The sequence below is a fragment of the Apodemus sylvaticus genome, chromosome 14 (genome assembly GCF_947179515.1).
Source record: "Apodemus sylvaticus chromosome 14, mApoSyl1.1, whole genome shotgun sequence".
NCBI lineage: Eukaryota > Metazoa > Chordata > Mammalia > Rodentia > Muridae > Apodemus > Apodemus sylvaticus.
Window position 1 is genome coordinate 91,031,016 of NC_067485.1, and position 21,890 is coordinate 91,052,905.

The 21,890-nt window shown below is 37.9% G+C and overlaps 1 protein-coding gene across 3 annotated transcripts in view; it reads left to right on the plus strand.

The window, feature by feature from the left end:
• The window catches only part of Lyst (lysosomal trafficking regulator), a 196,083-nt gene that overhangs the window by 133,527 nt on the left and 40,666 nt on the right, over nt 1-21,890 (plus strand). For all 3 annotated transcript variants that reach the window (XM_052157710.1, XM_052157707.1, XM_052157708.1), the window contains 3 exons: nt 6,479-6,545; nt 8,206-8,362; nt 20,839-20,979. In XM_052157710.1, coding sequence (XP_052013670.1) covers nt 6,479-6,545; nt 8,206-8,362; nt 20,839-20,979 — 365 coding nt within the window. The remainder of the gene's footprint in view (nt 1-6,478; nt 6,546-8,205; nt 8,363-20,838; nt 20,980-21,890) is intronic.

Sequence of the window (21,890 nt, forward strand, 5' to 3'; positions counted from 1 at the left end):
CATCCGAAGTTCTTCAGGTGAGAATTCTTTGTTTAACTCTGTACCCCATTTTTTAATAGGGTTGTTTGGTTTTCTGGAGTCTAACTTCTTGAGTTCTTTATATATATTGGATATTAGCCCTCTATCTGATGTAGGATTGGTGAAGATCTTTTCCCAATTTGTTGGTTGCCGATTTGTCTTCTTGATGGTGTCCTTTGCCTTACAGAAACTTTGTAATTTTATGAGGTCCCATTTGTCAATTCTTGATCTTAGAGCAAACAGTATAAAGTATCTTGGGGTGACTCTTACCAAACATGTGAAAGATCTGTATGACAAGAACTTCAAGACTCTGAAGAAGGAAATGGAAGAAGACCTCAAAAAATGGGAAAACCTCCCATGCTCATGGATCGGTAGAATCAATATAGTTAAAATGGCCATTTTGCCAAAAGCAATATACAGATTCAATGCAATACCCATCAAAATCCCAACTCACTTCTTCACAGAGTTAGAAAGAGCAATTATCAAATTCATCTGGACAACAAAAAACCCAGGATAGTTAAAACTGTTCTCAGCAACAAAAGAAAGTCTGGGGGAATCAGTATCCCTGACCTCAAGCAATACTACAGAGCAATAGTGTTAAAAACTGCATGGTATTGGTACAGTGACAGGCAGGAGGATCAATGGAACAGGATTGAAGATCCAGAAATGAACCCACACACCTATGGCCACTTGATCCTCGACAAAGAGACTGAAAACATCCAATGGAAAAAAGATAGCCTTTTCAACAAATGGTGCTGGTTCAACTGGAGGTCAGCATGCAGAAGAATGCGAATTGATCCATCCTTGTCTCCTTGTACTAAGCTCAAATCCAAATGGATCAAGGACCTCCACATAAAGCCAGACACTCTGAAGCTAATAGAAAAGAAACTGGGGAAGACCGTTGAGGACATCGGTACAGGGAGAAAGTTTATGAACAGAAAATGCCTTCTTACAGCCTGATCTATGGAGGTGTTTTTCTCAGTTGAAGCTCTCTCTTTTCAGATAACTGTGGCTTGTGTTTGTCTTGACATAAGACTAGCCAGGACATTAGACTTCCATTTCTTCTAAATTTATGAGAAGAAAACATAGACCCTGAACCTAGGATATTTTGTATTAGAGATTAAGGATACATCTAAATAGTCCCATAAGTCCTAAAGCTGATAATAACAGTAGAAGCAGTTAATAACAGTCTCCCAACCAAAAGAGCCCAGGACCAGATGGGTTTAGTAGAGAATTCTACCAGATCTTCAAAGAAGACCTAATACTAATACTGTTCAAACTATTCCACAAAATAGAAACACAAGAAACACTACCCAGTTCATTGTATGAAGACACAATAATGCTTATACCTAAGCCAAACAAAACCAAACAAGGAAAGAAAACTTCAGACCAATTTCCCTTATGAACATTGATGCAAAAATACTCAATAAAATTCTTGCCAACCATATCCAAGAATGCATCAAAACAATAGTTCACCACTATCAAGTAGGTTTTATCCCAGGGATACAGAGATGGTTCAATATACAGAAATCCATCAATGTAATCCACTACATAAACAAACTAAAAGAAAAAAACCACATGATCATCTCATTAGATGCTGAAAAAGCTTTTGACAAAATTCAGCATCCCTTCATAATAGTCACAAAGAGATCAGGAATTCAAGGCCCACGCCCAAACATGGTAAAAGCAATATACAGCAAACCAGTAGCCAACATAAAACTAAATGGAGAGAAACTTGAAGCAATCCCACTAAAATCGGAGACTGGACAAGGCTGCCCACTCTCTCCCTATCTATTCAATATAGTACCTAAAGTCTTAGCCAGAGCAATTAGACAACAAAAGGAGGTCTAAGGTACACAAATTGGAAAGGAAGAAGTCAAAATATCACTATTTGCTGATGATATGATCATATACTTAAGCGACCCTAAAAATTCCACCAGAGAATTCCTAAAGCTGTTAAACAACTTCAGCAAAGTGGTTGGATATAAAGTTAAATAAAACAAATCAGTATCTTTCCTATACTCAAAGGATAAACAGGCTGAGCAAGAAATTAGGGAGACCACACCCTTTACAATAGTCACAGATAATATTACATACCCTGGGGTGACTCTAACCAAGCAAGTAAAAGATCTGTATGACAAGAACTTCAAGCTTCTGAAGAAGAAAATTGTAGGTCTTACGAGATGGAAAGATCTCTCATGCTCATGGAGTGGCAGGATTAATATAGTAAAATGGCCATCTTGCCGAAAGCAATCTACAGATTCAATGCAATCCCCATCAAAATTCCAAATCAGTTCTTCACAGAGCTAGAAAGAGGAATCTTCAGATTCATTTGGAATAACAAAAAAGCTCAGGATATCAAAATCTAGTCTCCATAACAGAAGATCTCCTGGGGGAATCACCATGCCTGACCTCAAGCTCTGCTACAGAGCAATAGTGATAAAAAACTGTATGGTATTGGTACAGAGACAGGCAGGAAGACCAATGGAATAGAACTGAAGACCCAGAAATGAACCCACACACCTATTGTCACTTGATATTTGCCAAAGGAGCTAAAAACATCCAGAGGAAAAAAGACAGCATTTTTAGCATATGGTATGGATCAACTGGAGGTCTGCATGCAGAAAAATGCAAATCGACCCATTCTTATCTCCTTGTACAAAGTTCAACTCCATGTGGATAAAGGACGTCCACATAAAAGCTTATATAGGAGAAAGTAGGGAAAAGTCTTAACACATGGGCACAGGGGAAAATTTCCTGAACAGAACACCAATGGCTTATGCTTTAAGAAAAAGAATCGACATATGGGACCTCATAAAACTACAAAGCTTCTATAAGACAAAGGACACTGTCAGTAGGACAAAATGGCAACCAACATATTGGGAAAAGATCTTTACCAGTCTTATATTCAATAAAGGGCTAATATCCAATATATACAAAGACCTCAAGAAGTTTGACTCTAGAGAACCAAATAACCCTATTAAAAACATGGTACAGAGCTAAACAAAGAATTTGCAACTGAGGAATATCCATCTAATGGCTCTGAAGCACCTAAAGAAATGTTCAGCCTCCTTAGTTATCAGGGAAATGCAAATCAAAAAAACCCTGAGATTCCACCTCACACCAGTCAGAATGGCTAAGATGAAAAACTCTGGACAGCAGATGCTGGAGAGGATGTGGGGAAAGAGGAACACTCCTCCATTGCTGGTGGGATTGCAAGCTGGTAAAACCACTCTGGAAATCAGTTTGGTGTTTCCTCAGAAAATTAGATGTAGTACTACCTGAGGACCCAGGTACACGACTCCTGGGCATATACCCAGAAGATGCTCCAACATGTAATATGGATACATGCTCCAATATGTTCATAACAGCCTTCTTTATAATAGCCAGAAGCTGGAAATAACCCAGATGTTTTTCAACAGCAGAATGGATATAGAAAATGTGGTATATATACACAATGGAGTACTATTTAGCTATTAAAAACAATGAATTCATGAAGTTCCTAGGCAAATGGATGGAACTAGAAAGTGTCATCCTGAGTGAGGTAACCAATAACAAAAGAATACACATGGAATGCACTCACTGATAAGTGGATATTAGCCCAAAAGTTTAGAATAAACAAGATACAACTCACAGGCTATAAGCAGCTCAAGACGAAGGAAGACCAAAGTGTGGGTGCTTTGGTTTTTCTGTGAAAGCGAACAAAATACCCACAGGAACAATTATGCAGGCAAAATGTGGGACAGAGACTGAAGGAAAGGCCACCCAGAGACTGTCCTACCTGGGGATTCATCCTATAAACAGTCACCAAACCTGACATTATTATGGATGACAAGAAGTACTTGCTGAAAGGAGGCTATTATGGCTGTATCCTGAGGGACTCTGCCAGAGCCTTACAGGTACAGAGGCAGATGCTAGCAGCCAACCATTGGAATGAGCGCGGAGTCCCCACTGAAGGAGTTGGAGGGAGGATTGGAGGAACTGAAGGCGTTTGTAGCCCCATGGGAAGAATGATGATATTGGCCAACCAGATCCCCCAGGGCTCTCAGGGATTAAGCCATCAACCAAGTGGTACACATGGTTCCAGCCACAATTGTGGTAAAGGAATGCCTTGTTGGGCATCGGTAGGAGGAGAGTTCCCTGGTCCTATGAAGGCTGGATAGATGCCCCAGTGTGGGGAAATCGAGGGGGGTAGGTGGAAGTGGGTTGGTGGAGGGGCATCTTCTTGTAGGCAGGGCGTGGGAGGATGGGTTGGGTATTTTCTGGGAGGGCGGGAAACCAGGAAAGGGTATTACATTTGAAATGTAAATGAAGAATATATTTAATAAAAAAATAAAAATAAAAGCAATAAAAGAAACCAGATAGTCCAAGTTCATTGATAAATATTTCATTTAGTTTAAATTTCTCTTACTTAAAGAAAAATTGACTTCTAATATTCCAGTTGGGAAATTTTTAAATATTTTAATTATAACTTCTTCCAAATAAGCCTGACTTGGCCCTCAAGAATCAGATTCAAGTTAATTCACAGTGGTACATTATTTGTGTTTTAGATATTATATATATTGCTCTTGGACATTTCAACAATTTATACATTTCTAGCATAAATATACACAATGTTTCTGGAAAACAGTTTGGTGGTATATATTCATAAAAACCTATTAAATGTGCATACTTGTTTTCAGCACGTTAGCTTCCAGGAATTATTCTTGGGAATGCTAAAGAACATATATTCAACATAAAGGTTCCAGTTTAACCCACCAGTCATTTTGTGAGGGCTAGGACCTAAACTTGCTCACCTCTTTGCTTGCTTTGGTATCTGGCACTCTATGCAAAAATTTAACAGGAATGTGGCATTCCTGGCATGTTTTCAAAGTATCTAAAATTTAGAATCAGCCTGAAGATCCAGTATTAGATTTTAATACATTGTTGTATGCTTCAACTACTAAAGTAGTGTTGTAGGGTTGGTGAGATGACTCAGTATGTCAGTCTGACGATCTGAGTTTGATCCTCTGCACCACATGGTGCAGAGAACCAACTCCCATAGCATGCATGCCCACACATACATGTACACAAAATAAGTAAATGTGTAAGAATGTACATTACATTTTGTAAGTATGGAAAGATATTTGTTTGTTTAAAAAATATCTAGGTACCCACTAATAAGCAGAAAAACAGCTGGACAAATATATTCTAAGATGTTTTACCTGTGAGTTGGTTTATTTTTTTTCACTCAAGTGTTTATTTGGCAGTCTGTTCGTGTATTTGAGGCAGGGGACTCACTTTGTAACTCTGTAGTGTAGAACTTGCTATGTAGATCAGGCTGGCCTTAAACTCATAGAGATCTATCTGCTTCCACCTCCCAAGTGCTAGAGTTGAAGGCATGCATGTGTCACCACAACTGGCAACAACTGTAATTCTTACCATCTAGCCATAAAAATATAATTTTATCTAAGATATATTATAACATTCTTGATTTGTTGTTATTTTGGGGTTTTTTGGTTGGTTTTTTTTTTTTTCCTTAGAGCTGAGGACTGAACCCAGGGCCTCATGCTTGCTCGACAAATGCTCTACCACTGAGCTAAACCACAACTCCCTTATTATAACAGTCTTAAGGAGTAAAAAAATATACCAGGGTCTTAAAGATAATTTATTCATATTTTGAAGGTAAAAATTGACATCTATTCAAGAAAACCTTTTAACTTTTTGATAGAGTTTATTATACTACTGTCACCAAAATTCATTTAATATTACTGAAGTGCATAACCATAGGAAATTAATTTATCAAAAAGAGAGTATGGGAACACATTCTTGTAATCCCAGCACTGGGAGACTAAGACAGGAGGACTGTTGCCAGTCTGAACTGCAAAGTGAGTTTAAGGATAGCTTGGGCTACATAGTAAGGTCTTGTCTAGAGGAGAAAATACATCTGAATAAGCCAGATGGCTTAGATTTACTGAGCCTTGAGCAGATTTTGCTGTTGGTCAAAGTACAGTGCTAGATGTTGACATTATAAATAGTCTTTTCACTGTGTCTCTTAGCCAGAGCAGCTGGTCCCTCTCATCAAAACTATTTATCCTGCTCTTTCACATACCATACAGTAATGCTGATAGGTTTTTAAAGTGAAGACATGTTTCTTGCATTCTTCGGCTTTTAAGAACATCATGGGGTTTTGATAGTAGGAACTCCATTACTAACATGTTCATCTGTGTGCATATCTGCATGGCAGCATCACCCAGGAAGAGTCCGTTATTCACCATACAGGTACTGATCCTTACTGTTAAGGAAATGCAAGTAAAGATCTGTTCTTAAAGGGCTCATGATTTTGAATGGTGACTGTTGGTTGCAAAGCAACATTCTTAATGTGAGTTAAGGCCTGCACATTTTCAGGGTGAAGACATAAATAGCTTAATCCTGATGGTATCAAATTACTTCATATTTTTTATCATTTCTTCCTTTGTAGAAACCTATCTAAGCCTATAGCTGTGCAGTATAAAGAAAAAGAAGACCGTTACGTTGACACATACAAGGTAGTTTTAGTTTCTATTAATACTTTGATACATGAAAAATGGAGCTTTATGAATTTGTCCTTTTTAAATTTATAGTATTTATTTTTCTGTCTTTTGTTTCCTTGAACTTTAAAATTGTTTTTGTCTTAGTTCTATGAAAACACATTCCAAAAATAGAAAGTATACTGTTATTTTGGCACAATTCAAAAGCTACTTAGTCCACTATTGTTTCAAAAGCATAAAAATTATACTTCTTATAAAAAATCACAGATTTTCAGAGATGCAACTACTTAGGCCTCTGAGTATTCTTTATATTATATAAATATGATCACAATTTTTGTTAGGCGATAGTCATTGGGACTGAAGGGACACTAGCTCATTCAAGCACGTGGCTCTGGCAGGCTTTGACCTTTGTTCCCATTCCCTCTGCCTTGCTAAAAACCCTTACATGACATTCCTAAAGCAAGTCGCCCAGGTCTGTTCCATTATTTAGCCACTTCTTCCTGTGGCTGACTACCAAGGTTTTGTGTGTGTGTATGTGTGTGTGTGTGTGTGTGTGTGTGTGTGTGTGTGTGTGAGTGTGCGTGTATACTGAATATGTATTTATTTCTACTTTAACACTAGACATTCAGAAAAATATGCATTTTAGATATAAGTGAGATTTCCTATTAAATAAAAATGAGTTATCCATGTCAACAATGTTAATTTAATATAATTTTATTAGAACTGTAGAAAACTAACTTACCTTATAGTACATTCTTCATAATACTGTAATGATAGGAGTAACAGAAGCAATTCTCTTATATTTCCACATAACTCATGCCCCAATTCCAGAGATATCCTTCTAAGTACCAGAAACTCACCATTTGATTTTTCTGCAATTGAAAATATGACAGCCTATCTCTGTGAGTTTGAGGTTAGCCTGGTCTACAGAGTTTCAGGATGGCTAAGGAAACCCTGTCTTGAAAAACCAAAAGGAAAAGGAAAAGGAGAAGGAGAAGGAGAAGGAGAAGGAGAAGGAAGGGAGGGAGGGAGGGAGGGAGGGAGGGAGGGAGGGAGGGAGGAAGGAAGGAAGGAAGGAAGGAAGGAAGGGAGGAAGGAAGGAAGACAGAAAATAAATATGACAGTCTGAGAGCCAAAACACTACTTTAAAATTCACTACATCCAACATTGTTATCAGGCAGACAGAGCTGTAACAGAGAGCATGGTGACAGGAAGTGTGTGGCTGAGCTGCCTTCTTTGTGAGGGGAGAGTTGGAAGTGGGAAAGATCATCATTTTCTTTTTAGCTCTGTATATGCTCTGCAAAACTGTCACTGTGTCAACAGTGGTAATGTAAGAATACATTTCCATTCCTAGAGAATTACTCAAAGCATAGCATGAAACTGTATTGGTAAGATCAGCTCTTGGTTTTGAGTATACCCATTTAGATATTTGGAGCTGTTAGCTAAGAGTCAGAATGCAAAATGGGTGAGTTCTTATGGATAGGAGTGGAGGTAGAAAGAACTGGGTGGTTCTCATTTGGTCTAGGGTCAGTTGGAAACTCCTAGATGTTAAAAATGGCTGGGGGATCTGGACACTGTTGGGAAGTCAAGAATAATGTGAAATAGTTGGAGGAGAATGGAAGAGAAAGCTAGTCATACATGGAGCACACAACTGAAAATATTCTTCTGTGTTCTGCAGTACTTGGAGGAAGAGTACCGCAAAGGAGCCCGCGAGGATGACCCCATGCCTCCTGTGCAGCCCTACCACTACGGCTCGCACTACTCCAACAGTGGCACTGTGCTCCACTTCCTGGTCAGGATGCCTCCTTTTACTAAAATGTTTCTAGCCTACCAAGGTAAGGATGTCTTCTGTAACCACCTGAAAATCATGCTATATCACTAGAACAAAAAATTCAACTAGCTTCTCGTAAATTAACCTGAACCAAGCCCAGGAAAAGGAATTCTACTTCGTGCTCCTGTCTGAGATTTTAGCTTTAGATAGTGTCTACATTTGTAAAAATGCAGTTCACTTTTTAAAAATTAAGATATAAATTCACAAACTATAAAGTTTTCCAGTTAAATTATATTAAGCTCATTTAATATTTTGTGTAGCCCAGGTTGTCCAGGCACTCTACATGCCTCTACATTCTGAATGCTAGGATTAAAAGTTAGTGCCACCATACCCAGCTCAACTCCCTTTTAAAGACTTGCAATTCAATAATTATTTCTAAGCACAAAGATTTTGTAGCTTGTATGATTTTTTTGGTATAAAAATCTGTTATGGGAAAGCATTATTATTTATAATAACTAGTTAATAGAGGATATTCTGGCATCATTACTGTAGTAGATCTTGCTAGAAATTTAGCTTAGTGTTTTTCATGGCAGCCTGAGCATAACTGGTATAATTCACTGGGTACCAGTAAGGACAGACTTGCTATGCCATCCTGTAAGAGCTGTGGCATTAGCTCTGTAGTTGTTCCTCATGACTTCTGTTTAGGGAACCATTGTGCATTCAGTTTGTCCTACCCTGTTTTAGACTTCTTGAGTCTTTTATTCTTAAAGCAACCTCTTAGAGGAATGAACTTATATTTCTATGTTTAGTCTATTAATGGGGCTTTTATCTTTTGCCCCATCATAAGCTTATAGTAAAGTCCCACATGACGGCTATTCAACTATTGAGACAGAAGGAAAGTTCTATATGTGCCTAGGCCAATGTCAGTGTGTCTGCAGAAGCCAGAGAAGGACATCAGGTTTTTTGATTTATTACTCTGTATTCTATTCTTTTAAGAAAGTGTCTCTCACTTTACCTAGAGTTAGTCTGACAGCCAAAACGCCCAGGGATACGTCTTTCTCTCTCCCAACCCCATAGTACTGGGTAGCAAGTACACATGTGGCCACCCCCTGCATTTTCACATGGGGTCTGGGATCCAAACTCGTGTCCTCAATGCTTACACTGTAAGAGCTCCTACCCACTGAGCCATTTCTCTATTTCCCAAAACAATCATTATGTCCCTTTCTTCCCTCTCAGAATTGCTTCCTTTGACCAATTATATCTAGTTAATCTCTGGTTGAGAGTATCTGTATGTATTGCCCCATACCAGCTGGTGCAAGGAACTCCCATAAACAAATGAGTGGCTCTGTTAAGGAAGAGCACCCAGAACTGATATGTATACACACACACACCATTCTTACCCGCGCTGGTTTCTAACCATACCATTGTTTGAAGATCTTTTTGGGCATACTAACATCATCATCATTTGGGAATATCATTTATTTTAAAAAGGCAGTTAAAACAATATTTTAATGTAGTTTAAAACATTGCATTGCTATTAACATTCCCTCCAGTTAAAACTATTTCTTCCAGTGTAGTCCAAGAATCCATCAATATGAAATTCCCAGTTAGCCATCGATCTTTATTATCTTGCTATTATGAATAGATTCATATATAATATACAAATTTCATATACAAATTTCTTCATCAAGTAGTTACATTGTTGTTGTTTTGAAACCCAGTCTTCTGTACCAAGGTGGGCCTTAAACTCATTGTGTGGCTGAGATTGGTCTTGGATTCCTGATCTCCACCTCCCAAGTGCTGATATTATAAGTGTGCACTGCCATGACTAGATCTTCATTGAATATTTGTGAATAGGTTATTTTAAAACCCTAATATTACCTTTATCCTCATTTATTTCAATTTCATACTTTTATGCTGGCTTTTGATTTTTTTCTTATTTCTAAGCCTTGGCACTTAGTTACTTTAAGCTACATGATTTTTTTTGTCTCAAGTGTTGCCCTGTGTATTCCAGAACATTTTAGCAGTATCTCTAGCTTTTACTAATTAATGTTAGTGGTACATGAACTCTATCATGTTGTGACAGCCAAAAATAACTTGAGACATTGCCAAATAACACCTAGAGGGCAAACATGCTACCCATTGAGAACCACTGATATAATATAAACATATTCTAAATTCTAGTAATTTTCAGTAGGCCTTTTTTTCTCCTTCCTCCTTTATTTTTTTATTAAACTAATAAAATTTATTTTAAAATATCCAACTCAGTATTGAAATTTTGTAAAGTCATCAAAATAATTTATAATAGTTAGATGCCTCTTAAATATACATAATGTCTTCTGAAGCTTAAAGTAATATGCACTCAACCAGGTTTTAAAATCTATTTGGAACATTAAACATGATAGAAGTAGAAAAAAATCTCTTATGAAGTCCTCTATGAAAGGAAATTGTGACAGGTTCCTGATTAGACAGAAACCATTCAATCTCCAAGGGAGAATACTTAGTGTAATTGTGGCTTCATAGAACAAATTGGGAAGTGTTCCTTCTGTTTCTATTTTGTGCAATAGAAGTAGAAAAAAAATCTCTTATGAAGTCCTCTATGAAAGGAAATTGTGACAGGTTCCTGATTAGATAGAAACTGTTCCATCTCCAAGGGAGAATACTCAGTGTAAATGTGACTTCATAGAACAAATTGGGTAGTGTTCCTTCTGTTTCTATTTTGTACAATAGTTTGGAGAGTATTAGTATTAGATCTTCTTTGAAGGTCTGATAGAATTCTGCACTAAACCCATCTGGTCCTGGGCTTTTTTTTGGTTGGGAAACTTTTAATGACTGTTTCTATTTCATTGGGGTTATAGAACTGTTTAGATGGTTTATCTGATCCTGATTTAACTTAGGTAATTGGTATCTGTCTAGAAAATTGTCCATTTCATCCAGATTTTACAGTTTTGAAGAATATAGGCTTTTACAGTAGGATCTGATGATTTCCTCAGTTTCTGTTGTTAGATCTCCCTTTTCATTTCTGATTTTGTTAATTTAGATATGGTCTCTGTCCCTCTGGTTAGTCTGGCTCCTCTATCTTGTTGATTTTCTCAAAGAACCATCTCCTGGTTTGGTTGATTCTTTGTATAGTTATTTTGGTTTTTACTTGGTTGATTTCAGCCTTGGCTTTGATTATTTCCTGCTGTCAACTCCTCTTGTGTGCATTTCCTTCTTTTTGTTCTAGAGCTTTCAAGTGTGTTGTTAAGCTGCTAGTGTGTGCTCTCTCCAATTTCTTTTTTTTTTAATCCAATAATATTTATTTAGTGAATATAATTGTATATGATACTGTTTGAGACAAATTAAGAACATAACCTTTCAGATTTCTTAAATCCCCAACAGCTGATTCTTTTTTTTATTCGATATATTTTTTATTTACATTTCAAATGATTTCCCCTTGGAGGCACTCAGAGCTATGAGTTTTCCTCTTAGCACTGCTTTCATTGTGTCCCATAAGTTTGGCTATGTTGTGCCTTCATTTTCATTAAATTCTAAAAGTTTTTGATTTCTTTCTTTATTTCTTCCTTGATCAAGTTATCATTGACTAGAGCATTGTTCAGCTTCCTGTGTATGTGGGATTTTTGTTGTTTTTGTTGCTACTGAAGACCAGCCTTAGTCCGTAGTGATCTGATAGGATTCATGGAATTATTTCAGCATTCTTGTATCTGTTGAGGTCTGTTTTGTAACCAATGGTCAATTTTGGAGAAGGTACCATGAGGTGCTGAGAAGAAGGTATATTCTTTTGTTTTAGGACGAAATGTTCTATAGATATTTGTTAAATCCATTTGGTTCATAACTTCTGTTATTTTTCAATGTGTCTCTGTTTAGTTTGTGTTCCCATGTTCTGTCTATTGATGAGTGGGGTGTTGAATTCTTCCACTTTTACTGTGTGAGGTGCAATGTGTGCTTTGATCTTTAGTATGATTGTGGGTGCCCTTGCATTTGGAGCATAGATGTCTATAATTGAGAGTTCTTCTTGGCAGATTTTTCCTTTGATGTGTATGAAATGTCTTTCCCTTTTTAATATCTTTTGGTTGAAAACTAGTTTTACTTGATATTATAATGGCTAATCTAGCTTGTTTCTTGGGACCATTTGCTTGGAAAATTGTTTTCCAGCTCTTTACTCTGAGGTAGTATCTGTTTTTGTCACTGAGGTGTGTAAATTTGGTTTTGTCACAGAATATCTTGGTTTCTCCATCTATGTTAATTAAGAGTTTTGCTGGGTATAGTAGCCTGCACTGGCATTTGTGTTCTCCTAAGGTCTGTATGACATCTGTCCAGGATCTTCTAGCTTTCATAGTCTCTGTTGAGAAGTCTGGTGTAATTCTGATAGGTCTGCCTTTGTATGTCACTTGACCTTTTCCCATTACTGCATTTAATATTCTTTGTTTTATGTATTTGGTGTTTTGACTATTATGTGATGGGAGGGCTTTCTTTTCTAGTCCAATCTCTTTGGAGTTCTGTAGGCTTCTTATATGTTCATGGGCATCTCTTTCTTTAGAAAAGAAGCTAAGGAAATTAGGGAAGTTTTCTTCTATAATTTTGTTGAAGATATTTACTGGCCCTTTAAGTTGGGAATTTTCATTCTCTTTTATACCTATTGTTCTTAGAATTAGTCTTTTCATTGTGTCCTGGATTTCCTGGATGTTTTGGGTTAGGAGCTTTTTGCATTTTGCATTTTCTTTGATTGTTTTGTCAATGTTTTCTATGGTATATTCTGCCCCTGAGATTCTCTCTTCTATCTCTTGTATTCTGTTGGTGATGCTTGCATCTATGACTCCTGATCTCTTTCCTAGATTTTCTATCTCCAGGGTTGTCTCCTCTTGTGATGTCTGTATTGTCTCTATTTCCATTTTTAGATCCTGGAAGGTTTTGTTTATTCCTTCACCTTTTTGGTTGTATTTTTTTGTAATTCTTTAAGGGATTTTTGTGTTTCCTCTTGAAGGGCTTCTACCTATTTACCTGTGTTCTCCTGTATTTCATTATGGAGTTATTTATGTCCTTCTTAAAGTCCTCTATCATCATCATGAGATGTGATTTTTAACTCAGATTCTTGTTTTACTGATGTGTTAGGGTATCCAGGGCTCGCTGTGGTGGGAGAACTGGACTCTGATGATGCCAAGTAGCCTTGGTTTCTGTTGCTTATGCTCTTGCTCTTGCCTTTCACCATATGGTTATCCCTGGTGTTAGCTAGAATTGCTGTTTCTGACTGTGGCTTGTCCTCCTGTGTATCAGTACTCTTCAGAGACCAGTTCTCTTTCGGTGGAATTTGGATATGGAAAGCTGTAGAACAGGGTCAGCGCTGGGGTACAGATGGAAACCGGAAGTTTCTTGTCTCAAGCTGTCCTTGGTTCCTGTGTCCTGATGGCTCTGGGTGGGTCCCTCTTGGACCAGGAATTTGAGCTGAAGTGGTAGTCTTACCTGTGCTCACAGGCATGTCAGCACTCCTGGGAGACCAGCTCTCTCCTGAACGTATTTGGGTATTAAGTGCTGTGGCATAGGATTAGCTCCTGGGAGCAGACAGAAACCAGAAGGCTCAGTGGGACTTTCTAAAGAACAGAAACTGCAAAGAATCTTACAACCCAAACAGAACCTATTGTATGATATTCTTGTTAGTTAGTTGCTTAGTCTGAGTTCTATATGCTAACTCCATGATGGCCTGATATATCTTACTTCTGGAAAAAAACTATAAATTATATTTTTCCCCAGATTTGATTTAGTGGACAGCCATACTAACTGGCTCAGCGTAGTAGATAGAAAAGTGATAAAAATAATGGAAAATGTGGCTCAGCAGAGCTGATGAGCTTGGAGAAAGAAATGAACTCATTCTTTTAACACTGCTGTGCTTGGTGCTGAGATTAGTCTATGACAGTGTCTACACTAGAAGATATGCTCAGATTCCAGCAAGTGTAGAAGTACTTTAGGCAATACAGCACAGGCCCTCAGAACCATACAAACAGCTTCTGTTCTCAGTGATGGCCTTTGCATGTCACTTAATATTCCTAGCCTGTGATTGTGTTCACAGAAAAGATACAGAGACAAAATTCAATTTTCATTAATATTTTATAACAGGAAAGAAAATGAACAGAAGTGAGTGTGCTCAGTTGTATTTTGGTAAACATTTTAGTTAATGGTTGAGTACATTATTGGTACATCTGAAAAGCAGTGTCAGTGTGGCATGTTGTGTCTCTGGTGTAGGAGTAGATGGGGACTAAGTAAGGGGGAGTGATCTGAAGGGAAGGGGAGGAGACACAAATATGATAATAAATAGCATGTAGTCATTCCTGTGCAGAATCTAGTATGTTAGCACACACAAATAAAACAAGAATGCCAAAGAGGGCCTATCTGTAGGAGACCATGAGAGTGGCCAGCAATGGGAATGAGGAAGGAAACATGGGAGATGATAGGAGAAACAAATACAAGAAGATTACAGTGAAATAATGCATTAGAGTATAATTATGAAACATTATTTTGCAAACTAAAAGTTTCACTGTAGAAAGCAGTGGCCCGCTGGGCGGAGGTGGTGCACGCCTGTACTCCCAGCACTCTGGGAGGCAGAGGCAGGTAGATTTCTGAGTTCAAGGCCAGCCTGGTCTACAGAGTGAGTTCCAGGACAGCCAGGACTATACAGAGAAACCCTGTCTCGAAAAAACCAAATCCAAAAAAAAAAAAAAGAAAAGAAAAAAGAAAAAAGAAAAAAAAGCAGTGGCCCTACTCTTTAGAAAAGACCCAGCACTTTGCTGCATACAGGAAACACACTATTCCACAAAATAGAAATACAAGGAAAACTACCCAGTTCATTCTATGAAGTCACAATAATGCTTATACCTAAACCAAACAAACACCAAATAAGAAAAGAGAATTTCAGACCATTTTCCATTATGAACAGTGATCCAAAAATACTCAATAAAATTCTGGCCAGCCAAATCCAAGAATGCATCAAAACAATAATCATGATCAAGTAGGCTTCATCCCAGCGATGCAGGGATGGTTCAATATTCAGAAATCCATCAGTGTAATCTACTATATAAACAAACTCAAAGAAAAAACCACATGATCATTTCATTAGATGCTGAAAAAGCTTTTGACAGAATTCAGCATCCCTTCATGATAACAGTCATGGAGAGAGGAGGAATTCAAGACGCATACCTAAACATAGTTAAAGCAATTTACAGCAAACCAGTAGCCCACATCAAACCAAATGGAGAGAAACTTGAAGCAATCCCACTAAAATCGGAGACTGGACAAGGCTGCCCACTCTCTCCCTATCTATTCAATATAGTACCTAAAGTCTTAGCCAGAGCAATTAGACAACAAAAGGAGGTCTAAGGTACACAAATTGGAAAACAAGAAGTCAAAATATCACTATTTGCTGATGATATGATCATATACATATACATATGCGACCCCAAAAATTCCACCAGAGAATTCCTAAAGCTGATTAACAACTTCAGCAAAGTGGCTGGATATAAAACTAAATCAAACAAATCAGTAGCCTTCCTATACTCAAAGGATAAATAGGCTGAGCAAGAAATTAGGAAGAACACACCCTTCACAATAGTCACAAATAATATTACATAACTTGGTGTGACTCTAACCAAGCAAGTGGAAGATCTTTTTGACAAGAACTTCAAGCCTCTGAAGAAAGAAATCGTAGATCTTAGAAGATGGAAAGATCTCCCATGCTCATGGATTGGCAGGATTAATATAGTAAAAATGGCTATCTTGCTGAAAGCAATCTACAGATTCAATGCAATCCCCATCAAAATTCCAAATCAGTTCTTCATAGAGCCAGAAAGAGCAATCTGAAAATTCATTTGCAATAACAAAAAACCCAGGATATCAAAATCTGGTCTCCACAACAGAAGATCTCCTGGTGGAATCACCATGCCTGACCTCAAGCTCTGCTACAGAGCCATAGTGATAAAAACTGTTTGGTATTGGTACAGAGGTAGGCAGAAAGATCAATGGAATAGAATTGAAGACCCAGAAATGAACCCACACACCTATTGTCACTTGATATTTGACAAAGGAGCTAAAACCATCCAGTGGAAAAAAGACAGCATTTTAAACAATTGGTGCTATTTTAACTGGAGATCAGCATGCTCCAACATGTAATAAGGACACGTGCTCCACTATGTTCATAACAGCCTTATTTATAATAGCCAGAACCTGGAAAGAACCCAGATGTCCTTCAACAGAGGAGTGGATATAGAAAATGTGGTATATCTGCACAATGGAGTAATATTCAACTATTAAAAACAGTGAATACATGAAATCCTTTTTTATTATTATTGTTTTATTTTATTTTATTTTATTTTATTTTATTTTATTTTATTTTATTTTATTTTATTTTATTTTATTTTATTTTATTTTATTTTATTTTATTTTATTTTATTTTATTTTATGAGACAGGTTTTCTCTATGTAGCCTTGGCTGCCTTGTAATGCACTTTTGTAGACCAGGCTGGCCTTGAACTCAGAAATCTACATGCCTCTGCCTCCCAACGCAGCCGCCACCATCGCTGCTGCCGCTGCCGCCACCACCACCACCTGGCTGATTCATGAAATTCTTTTTTTTTTTTTAAAAAAAAAAAACCTTTTTTTTAATTTAATTTTTTTATTGTTTTTAATATTTTTATTTTCTATATTCTTTGTTTACATTCCAAATGATTTCTCCTTTCCCGGATCCCCCCCTCCCCATATGTCCCATAAACCTTCTTCTCTCCATCCATTCTTCAATCACCTCCCTCCTTTTTCTCTGTCCTTATATTCCCCTCCAATGCTAGATCAATCCTTTCCAGGATCAGGACCCTCTCCATACTTCTTCATGGGAGTCATTTGTTATGTGATTTGTGCCTTGGGTATTCAGGGCTTCTGGGCTAATTAATATCCACTTATCAGAGATTGCATTCCATGTGTCTTCTTTTGTGATTGGGTTACCTCACTTAGGATGATATTTTCCAGATCAAACCATTTGCCTAAAAATGTTGTGAATTCATTGTTTCTAATTGCTGAGTAGTATTCCATTGTGTAAATATACCACATTTTCTGTATTCATTCCTCCTTTGAGGGGCATCTGGGTTCTTTCTAGCTTCTGGCTATTATAAATAAGGCTGCTATGAACATAATGGAGCATGTGTCTTTATTGCATGCTGGGGAATCCTTTGGGTATATGCCCATTAGAGGTATAGCAGGGTCCCGAAGTGTCATGTCCAATTTTCTGAGGACCCATCAGACTGATTTCCAAAGTGGTTGTACCATCTTACAGCCCTACCATCAGTGGAGGAGTGTTCCTCTTTCTCCACATCCTCTCCAACACCTGCTGTCTCCTGAGTTTTTGACCTTAGCCATTCTGACTGGTGTAAGGTGAAATCTCAGGGTTGTTTTGATTTGCATTTCCCTAATGACTAATGATGTTGAGCACTTCTTAAGGTGCCTCTCAGCCATCCGAATTTCTTCAGGTGAAAATTCTTTGTTTAGATCTGTACTTAAGGAAATGGATGAAAGTAGAAAGTGTCATCCTGAGTGAGGTAACCCAATCACAAAAGAACACACATGGTTTGCACTCACTCATGAGTGGATGTTAGCCCAGAAGCTCAAAACAAACAAGTTACAATTCACAGACCACAGGAAGCTCAAGAAAAAGGAAGGCCAAAGTGGGGGTGCTTTAGTTCCTCTGAGAAAGGGAACAAAATACTCACAGGAGCAATTATGGAGACAAAGTGTGGAACAGAGACTGAAGAAAAGGCCACCCAGAGACTGCCCTACCTGGGGATTCATCCTATAAACAGTCACCAAACCTGACTTTATTATGGATGACAAGAAGTGCATAACAAAAGGAGCCTGTTATTAATGTCTCTGGAGGGGCTCTGCCAGAGCCTTACAAATACAGAGGCAGATGCTAGCAGGTAACCATTGGACTGAGTGTGGGGTCCCCAATAGAGGAGTTGGAGGGAGGACTAGAGGAGCTGAAGGGGTTTGCAGCTCCATAGGAAGAATGAAGATGTCGACCAAAAAGACGCCTCAAGGCCTCCCAGGGACTAAGCCATCAACCAAGCAGTACATGGTTCCAGCCAAAAGTGTGGCTGAGGAATGCATTGTTTTACATCACTGGGAGGAGAGGTCCTTGATCCTATGAAGGCTCGATAGATGCCCCAGTGTGGGGAAATCGAGGGTTGGGGTAGGTGGGAGTGGGTTGGGTGGAGGGGCATCTTATTGGAGGCAGTGGTGGGAGGATGGGTTGGGGGTTTTCTGGCAGTGGAGAAACAGGGAAAGGGTATTAGATTTGAAATATAAATAAAGAATATATTCTTTTTTTTTTAATTTTCTTTTTTTTTATTATTCGATATAATTTATTTACATTTCAAATGATTTCCCCTTTTCTAGCCCCCCCACTCCCCGAAAGTCCCGCAAGCCCCCTTCTCTTCCCCTGTCCTCCCACCCACCCCTTCCCACTTCCCCGTTCTGGTTTTGCTGAATACTGTTTCACTGAGTCTTTCCAGAACCAGGGGCCACTCCTCCTTTCTTCTTGTACCTCATTTGATGTGTGGATTATGTTTTGGGTATTCCAGTTTTCTAGGTTAATATCCACTTATTAGTGAGTGCATACCATGATTCACCTTTTGAGTCTGGGTTACCTCACTTAGTATGATGTTCTCTAGCTCCATCCATTTGCCTAAGAATTTCATGAATTCATTGTTTCTAATGGCTGAATAGTACTCCATTGTGTAGATATACCACATTTTTTGCATCCACTCTTCTGTTGAGGGATACCTGGGTTCTTTCCAGCATCTGGCAATTACAAATAGGGCTGCTATGAACATAGTAGAACATGTATCCTTATTACATGGTGGGGAGTCTTCTGGGTATATGCCCAGGAGTGGTATAGCAGGATCTTCTGGAAGTAAGGTGCCCAGTTTTCGGAGGAACCAAGAGAACACAAATGCCAACCAAAACTACTATATCCAGCAAAACTCTCAATCACCATAGATGGAGAAACTAAGATATTTCATGACAAAACCAAGTTTACCCAATATCTATCCACAAACCCGGCCCTAAAAAGGATAATAGGAGGACAACACCAATACAAGGAGGGAAACTTCACCCTGGAAAAAGCAAGATAGTAACCTTTCATCAAACCCAAAAGAAGTTAAGCATTCAAATTTAAAAAATAACGTCAAAAATGATAGGAAGTAACAATCACTATTCCTTAATATCTCTTAACATCAATGGACTTAATGCCCCAATAAAAAGACACAGACTAACTGAATGGATACGTAAACAGGACCCTACATTTTGCTGCTTACAGGAAACACACCTCAGGGTCAAAGACAAACACTTTACCTTAGAGTAAAAGGCTGGAAGACAATTTTACAAGCAAATGGTCTCAGGAAACAAGCTGGAGTAGCCATTTCAATATCAGATAAAATTGACTTTCAACCCAAAGTCATCAAAAGAGACCCTGAGGGACACTTCTTGCTGGTCAAAGGAAAAATACAAAAAGAAGAACTGTCAATCCTGAACATCTATGCCCCAAATGCAAGGGCACCCTCTTTCGTAAAAGAAACTTTATTAAAACTAAAAGCACACATTGCACCTAACACAATAATTGTGGGTGACTTCAACACTGCACTTTCCTCAATGGACCGATCAGGAAAACAGAAACTAAACAGGGACACAATGAAACTAATTGAAGCTTTGGACCAATTAGATTTAACAGATATATATAGAACATTCTATCCTAAAACAAAAGAAGAATATATTCAATAAAAAATTTTTAAAAAGAAAAAAATATCTAAGTAGTCTTGGTGACTACTATTCTCCCTCTCATTCTTTCTCTTTTTCATTTTTTTCTGTCTCTCAAATGTATAGGTGTATGGGTATGGGTGTCCAGCTGCGCGTATGAATGTGTCTGCTTGTGAGGGCCACAGATCACCAACAGATGTCCTCCTTAACTGTTTTTCCAGTTTACCTTTTGAAATGGGATCTTTCCCTTAAGCTAGAACTCATCATGTCCGCTCACCTGCATGGCCGCTGAGGCCACACACAGATCACCCCAGTGCTGTGCTTTTACATGCATGCTTGGGATCAAACTTTTGTCCTTGTGCTTTGGTAAAAGGTACTTTGCCACCTAAGTCATCTCCTCAACCCATAATTTTCCCTTTTTAAATTTATGCATTCATTTAATAAGGAGATCATTATTGTTTGTTCATTATGTACTGGGTATGGGTGGACCTAGACTCCCGCTTTTGTGAAAGTTTCGTTCTAACTAAGTAGAAGGCAGTAGTCATTTAGGCATGTAGATCATAGACATTCTGTTAGAGGTATGATGGAAGCATAGTGCAGTTGAAAATGTGATTTCAAAAATTTGAATAATCCTTTAAATAAACCAAAGGACCATTACTTTAATCATTTTTGAAGCAACAAGAAAAGAACTGTGGGAAGCTTCAAGTGGAATATGGTTTTTGTGTCTTCATTATATTATGGAATTTCATTGTAGATCAGAGTTTTGACATTCCAGACAGAACATTTCATTCTACAAATACAACTTGGCGCCTCTCATCCTTTGAATCCATGACTGACGTGAAGGAGCTGATTCCAGAGTTTTTCTATCTTCCTGAATTCTTAGTGAACCGTGAAGGTAAGCAGCAGATCATTTCTCATATATTTTGAAGGGTATACAATAGAGTTATAATTTTCCAGGAGTAAAAGTAGCTTTTCTAAGACTTGAAATTTGAATTCTCAGATAGGAGAGATTCCTGTCATTAAATCTATACTTCTTTTTCCAGAGCTTGAGGACTTCTAAAGGCTATGGCTGAGGACTGGGTACATATAGAAAATTAATTTTTTAACTATTAAAATTATTTTAATATGTATTTTAACTTTATTACACATTTTTTTCTGTTAGTAAAAGTTATACTTATTAAAAGTAATAGTAAAAAGCAATTCTTTGAAAAATGTAAGCTGGGCAGTGGTGGTATACACTATTAATCCCAGCACTTCTGAGGCAGAGGTAGGCAGATTTCTGAGTCTGAGAGCAGCCTGGTCTACAGAGTGAGTTCCAGGACAGCCAGGGCTACACAGAGAAACCCTGTCTTAAAAAAAGTGCAATTAGAATCTGAATGATTTTTATATGGAAATAAGAGAAATAAAATACTCTGGCGCTAGGGTTATGGTTAGTTGGTGCTGTGCTTGCCTAACATTGGTTAGTTGGTGCTGTGCTTGTCTAACATATACCACATAAACTAGATGTGGTTGTACATATCTGTACTCTAGAGTATGGGTGGAAAAAAGCAAAGAAGAAAAACTCTCTCAAAAGAATTATCTAATAATCAAAAGTTAAAGGGTATTCTGTAGGATAAGCTCCAATGCTGTGAAGCCAGTGACATTGGCCACCCTTTCCTATTCTCTGACAGAAGCTCTCAGACAACTTTGGGAGGGTTACTTTTGAGTTGCTTTCCTTAATTTCATGTGACCCTTGAGAATATATGAAATTGAGACATATCTTTAGGTAAGTCAGCGTTAGACAAAACACCATAGAATTTCATTGTT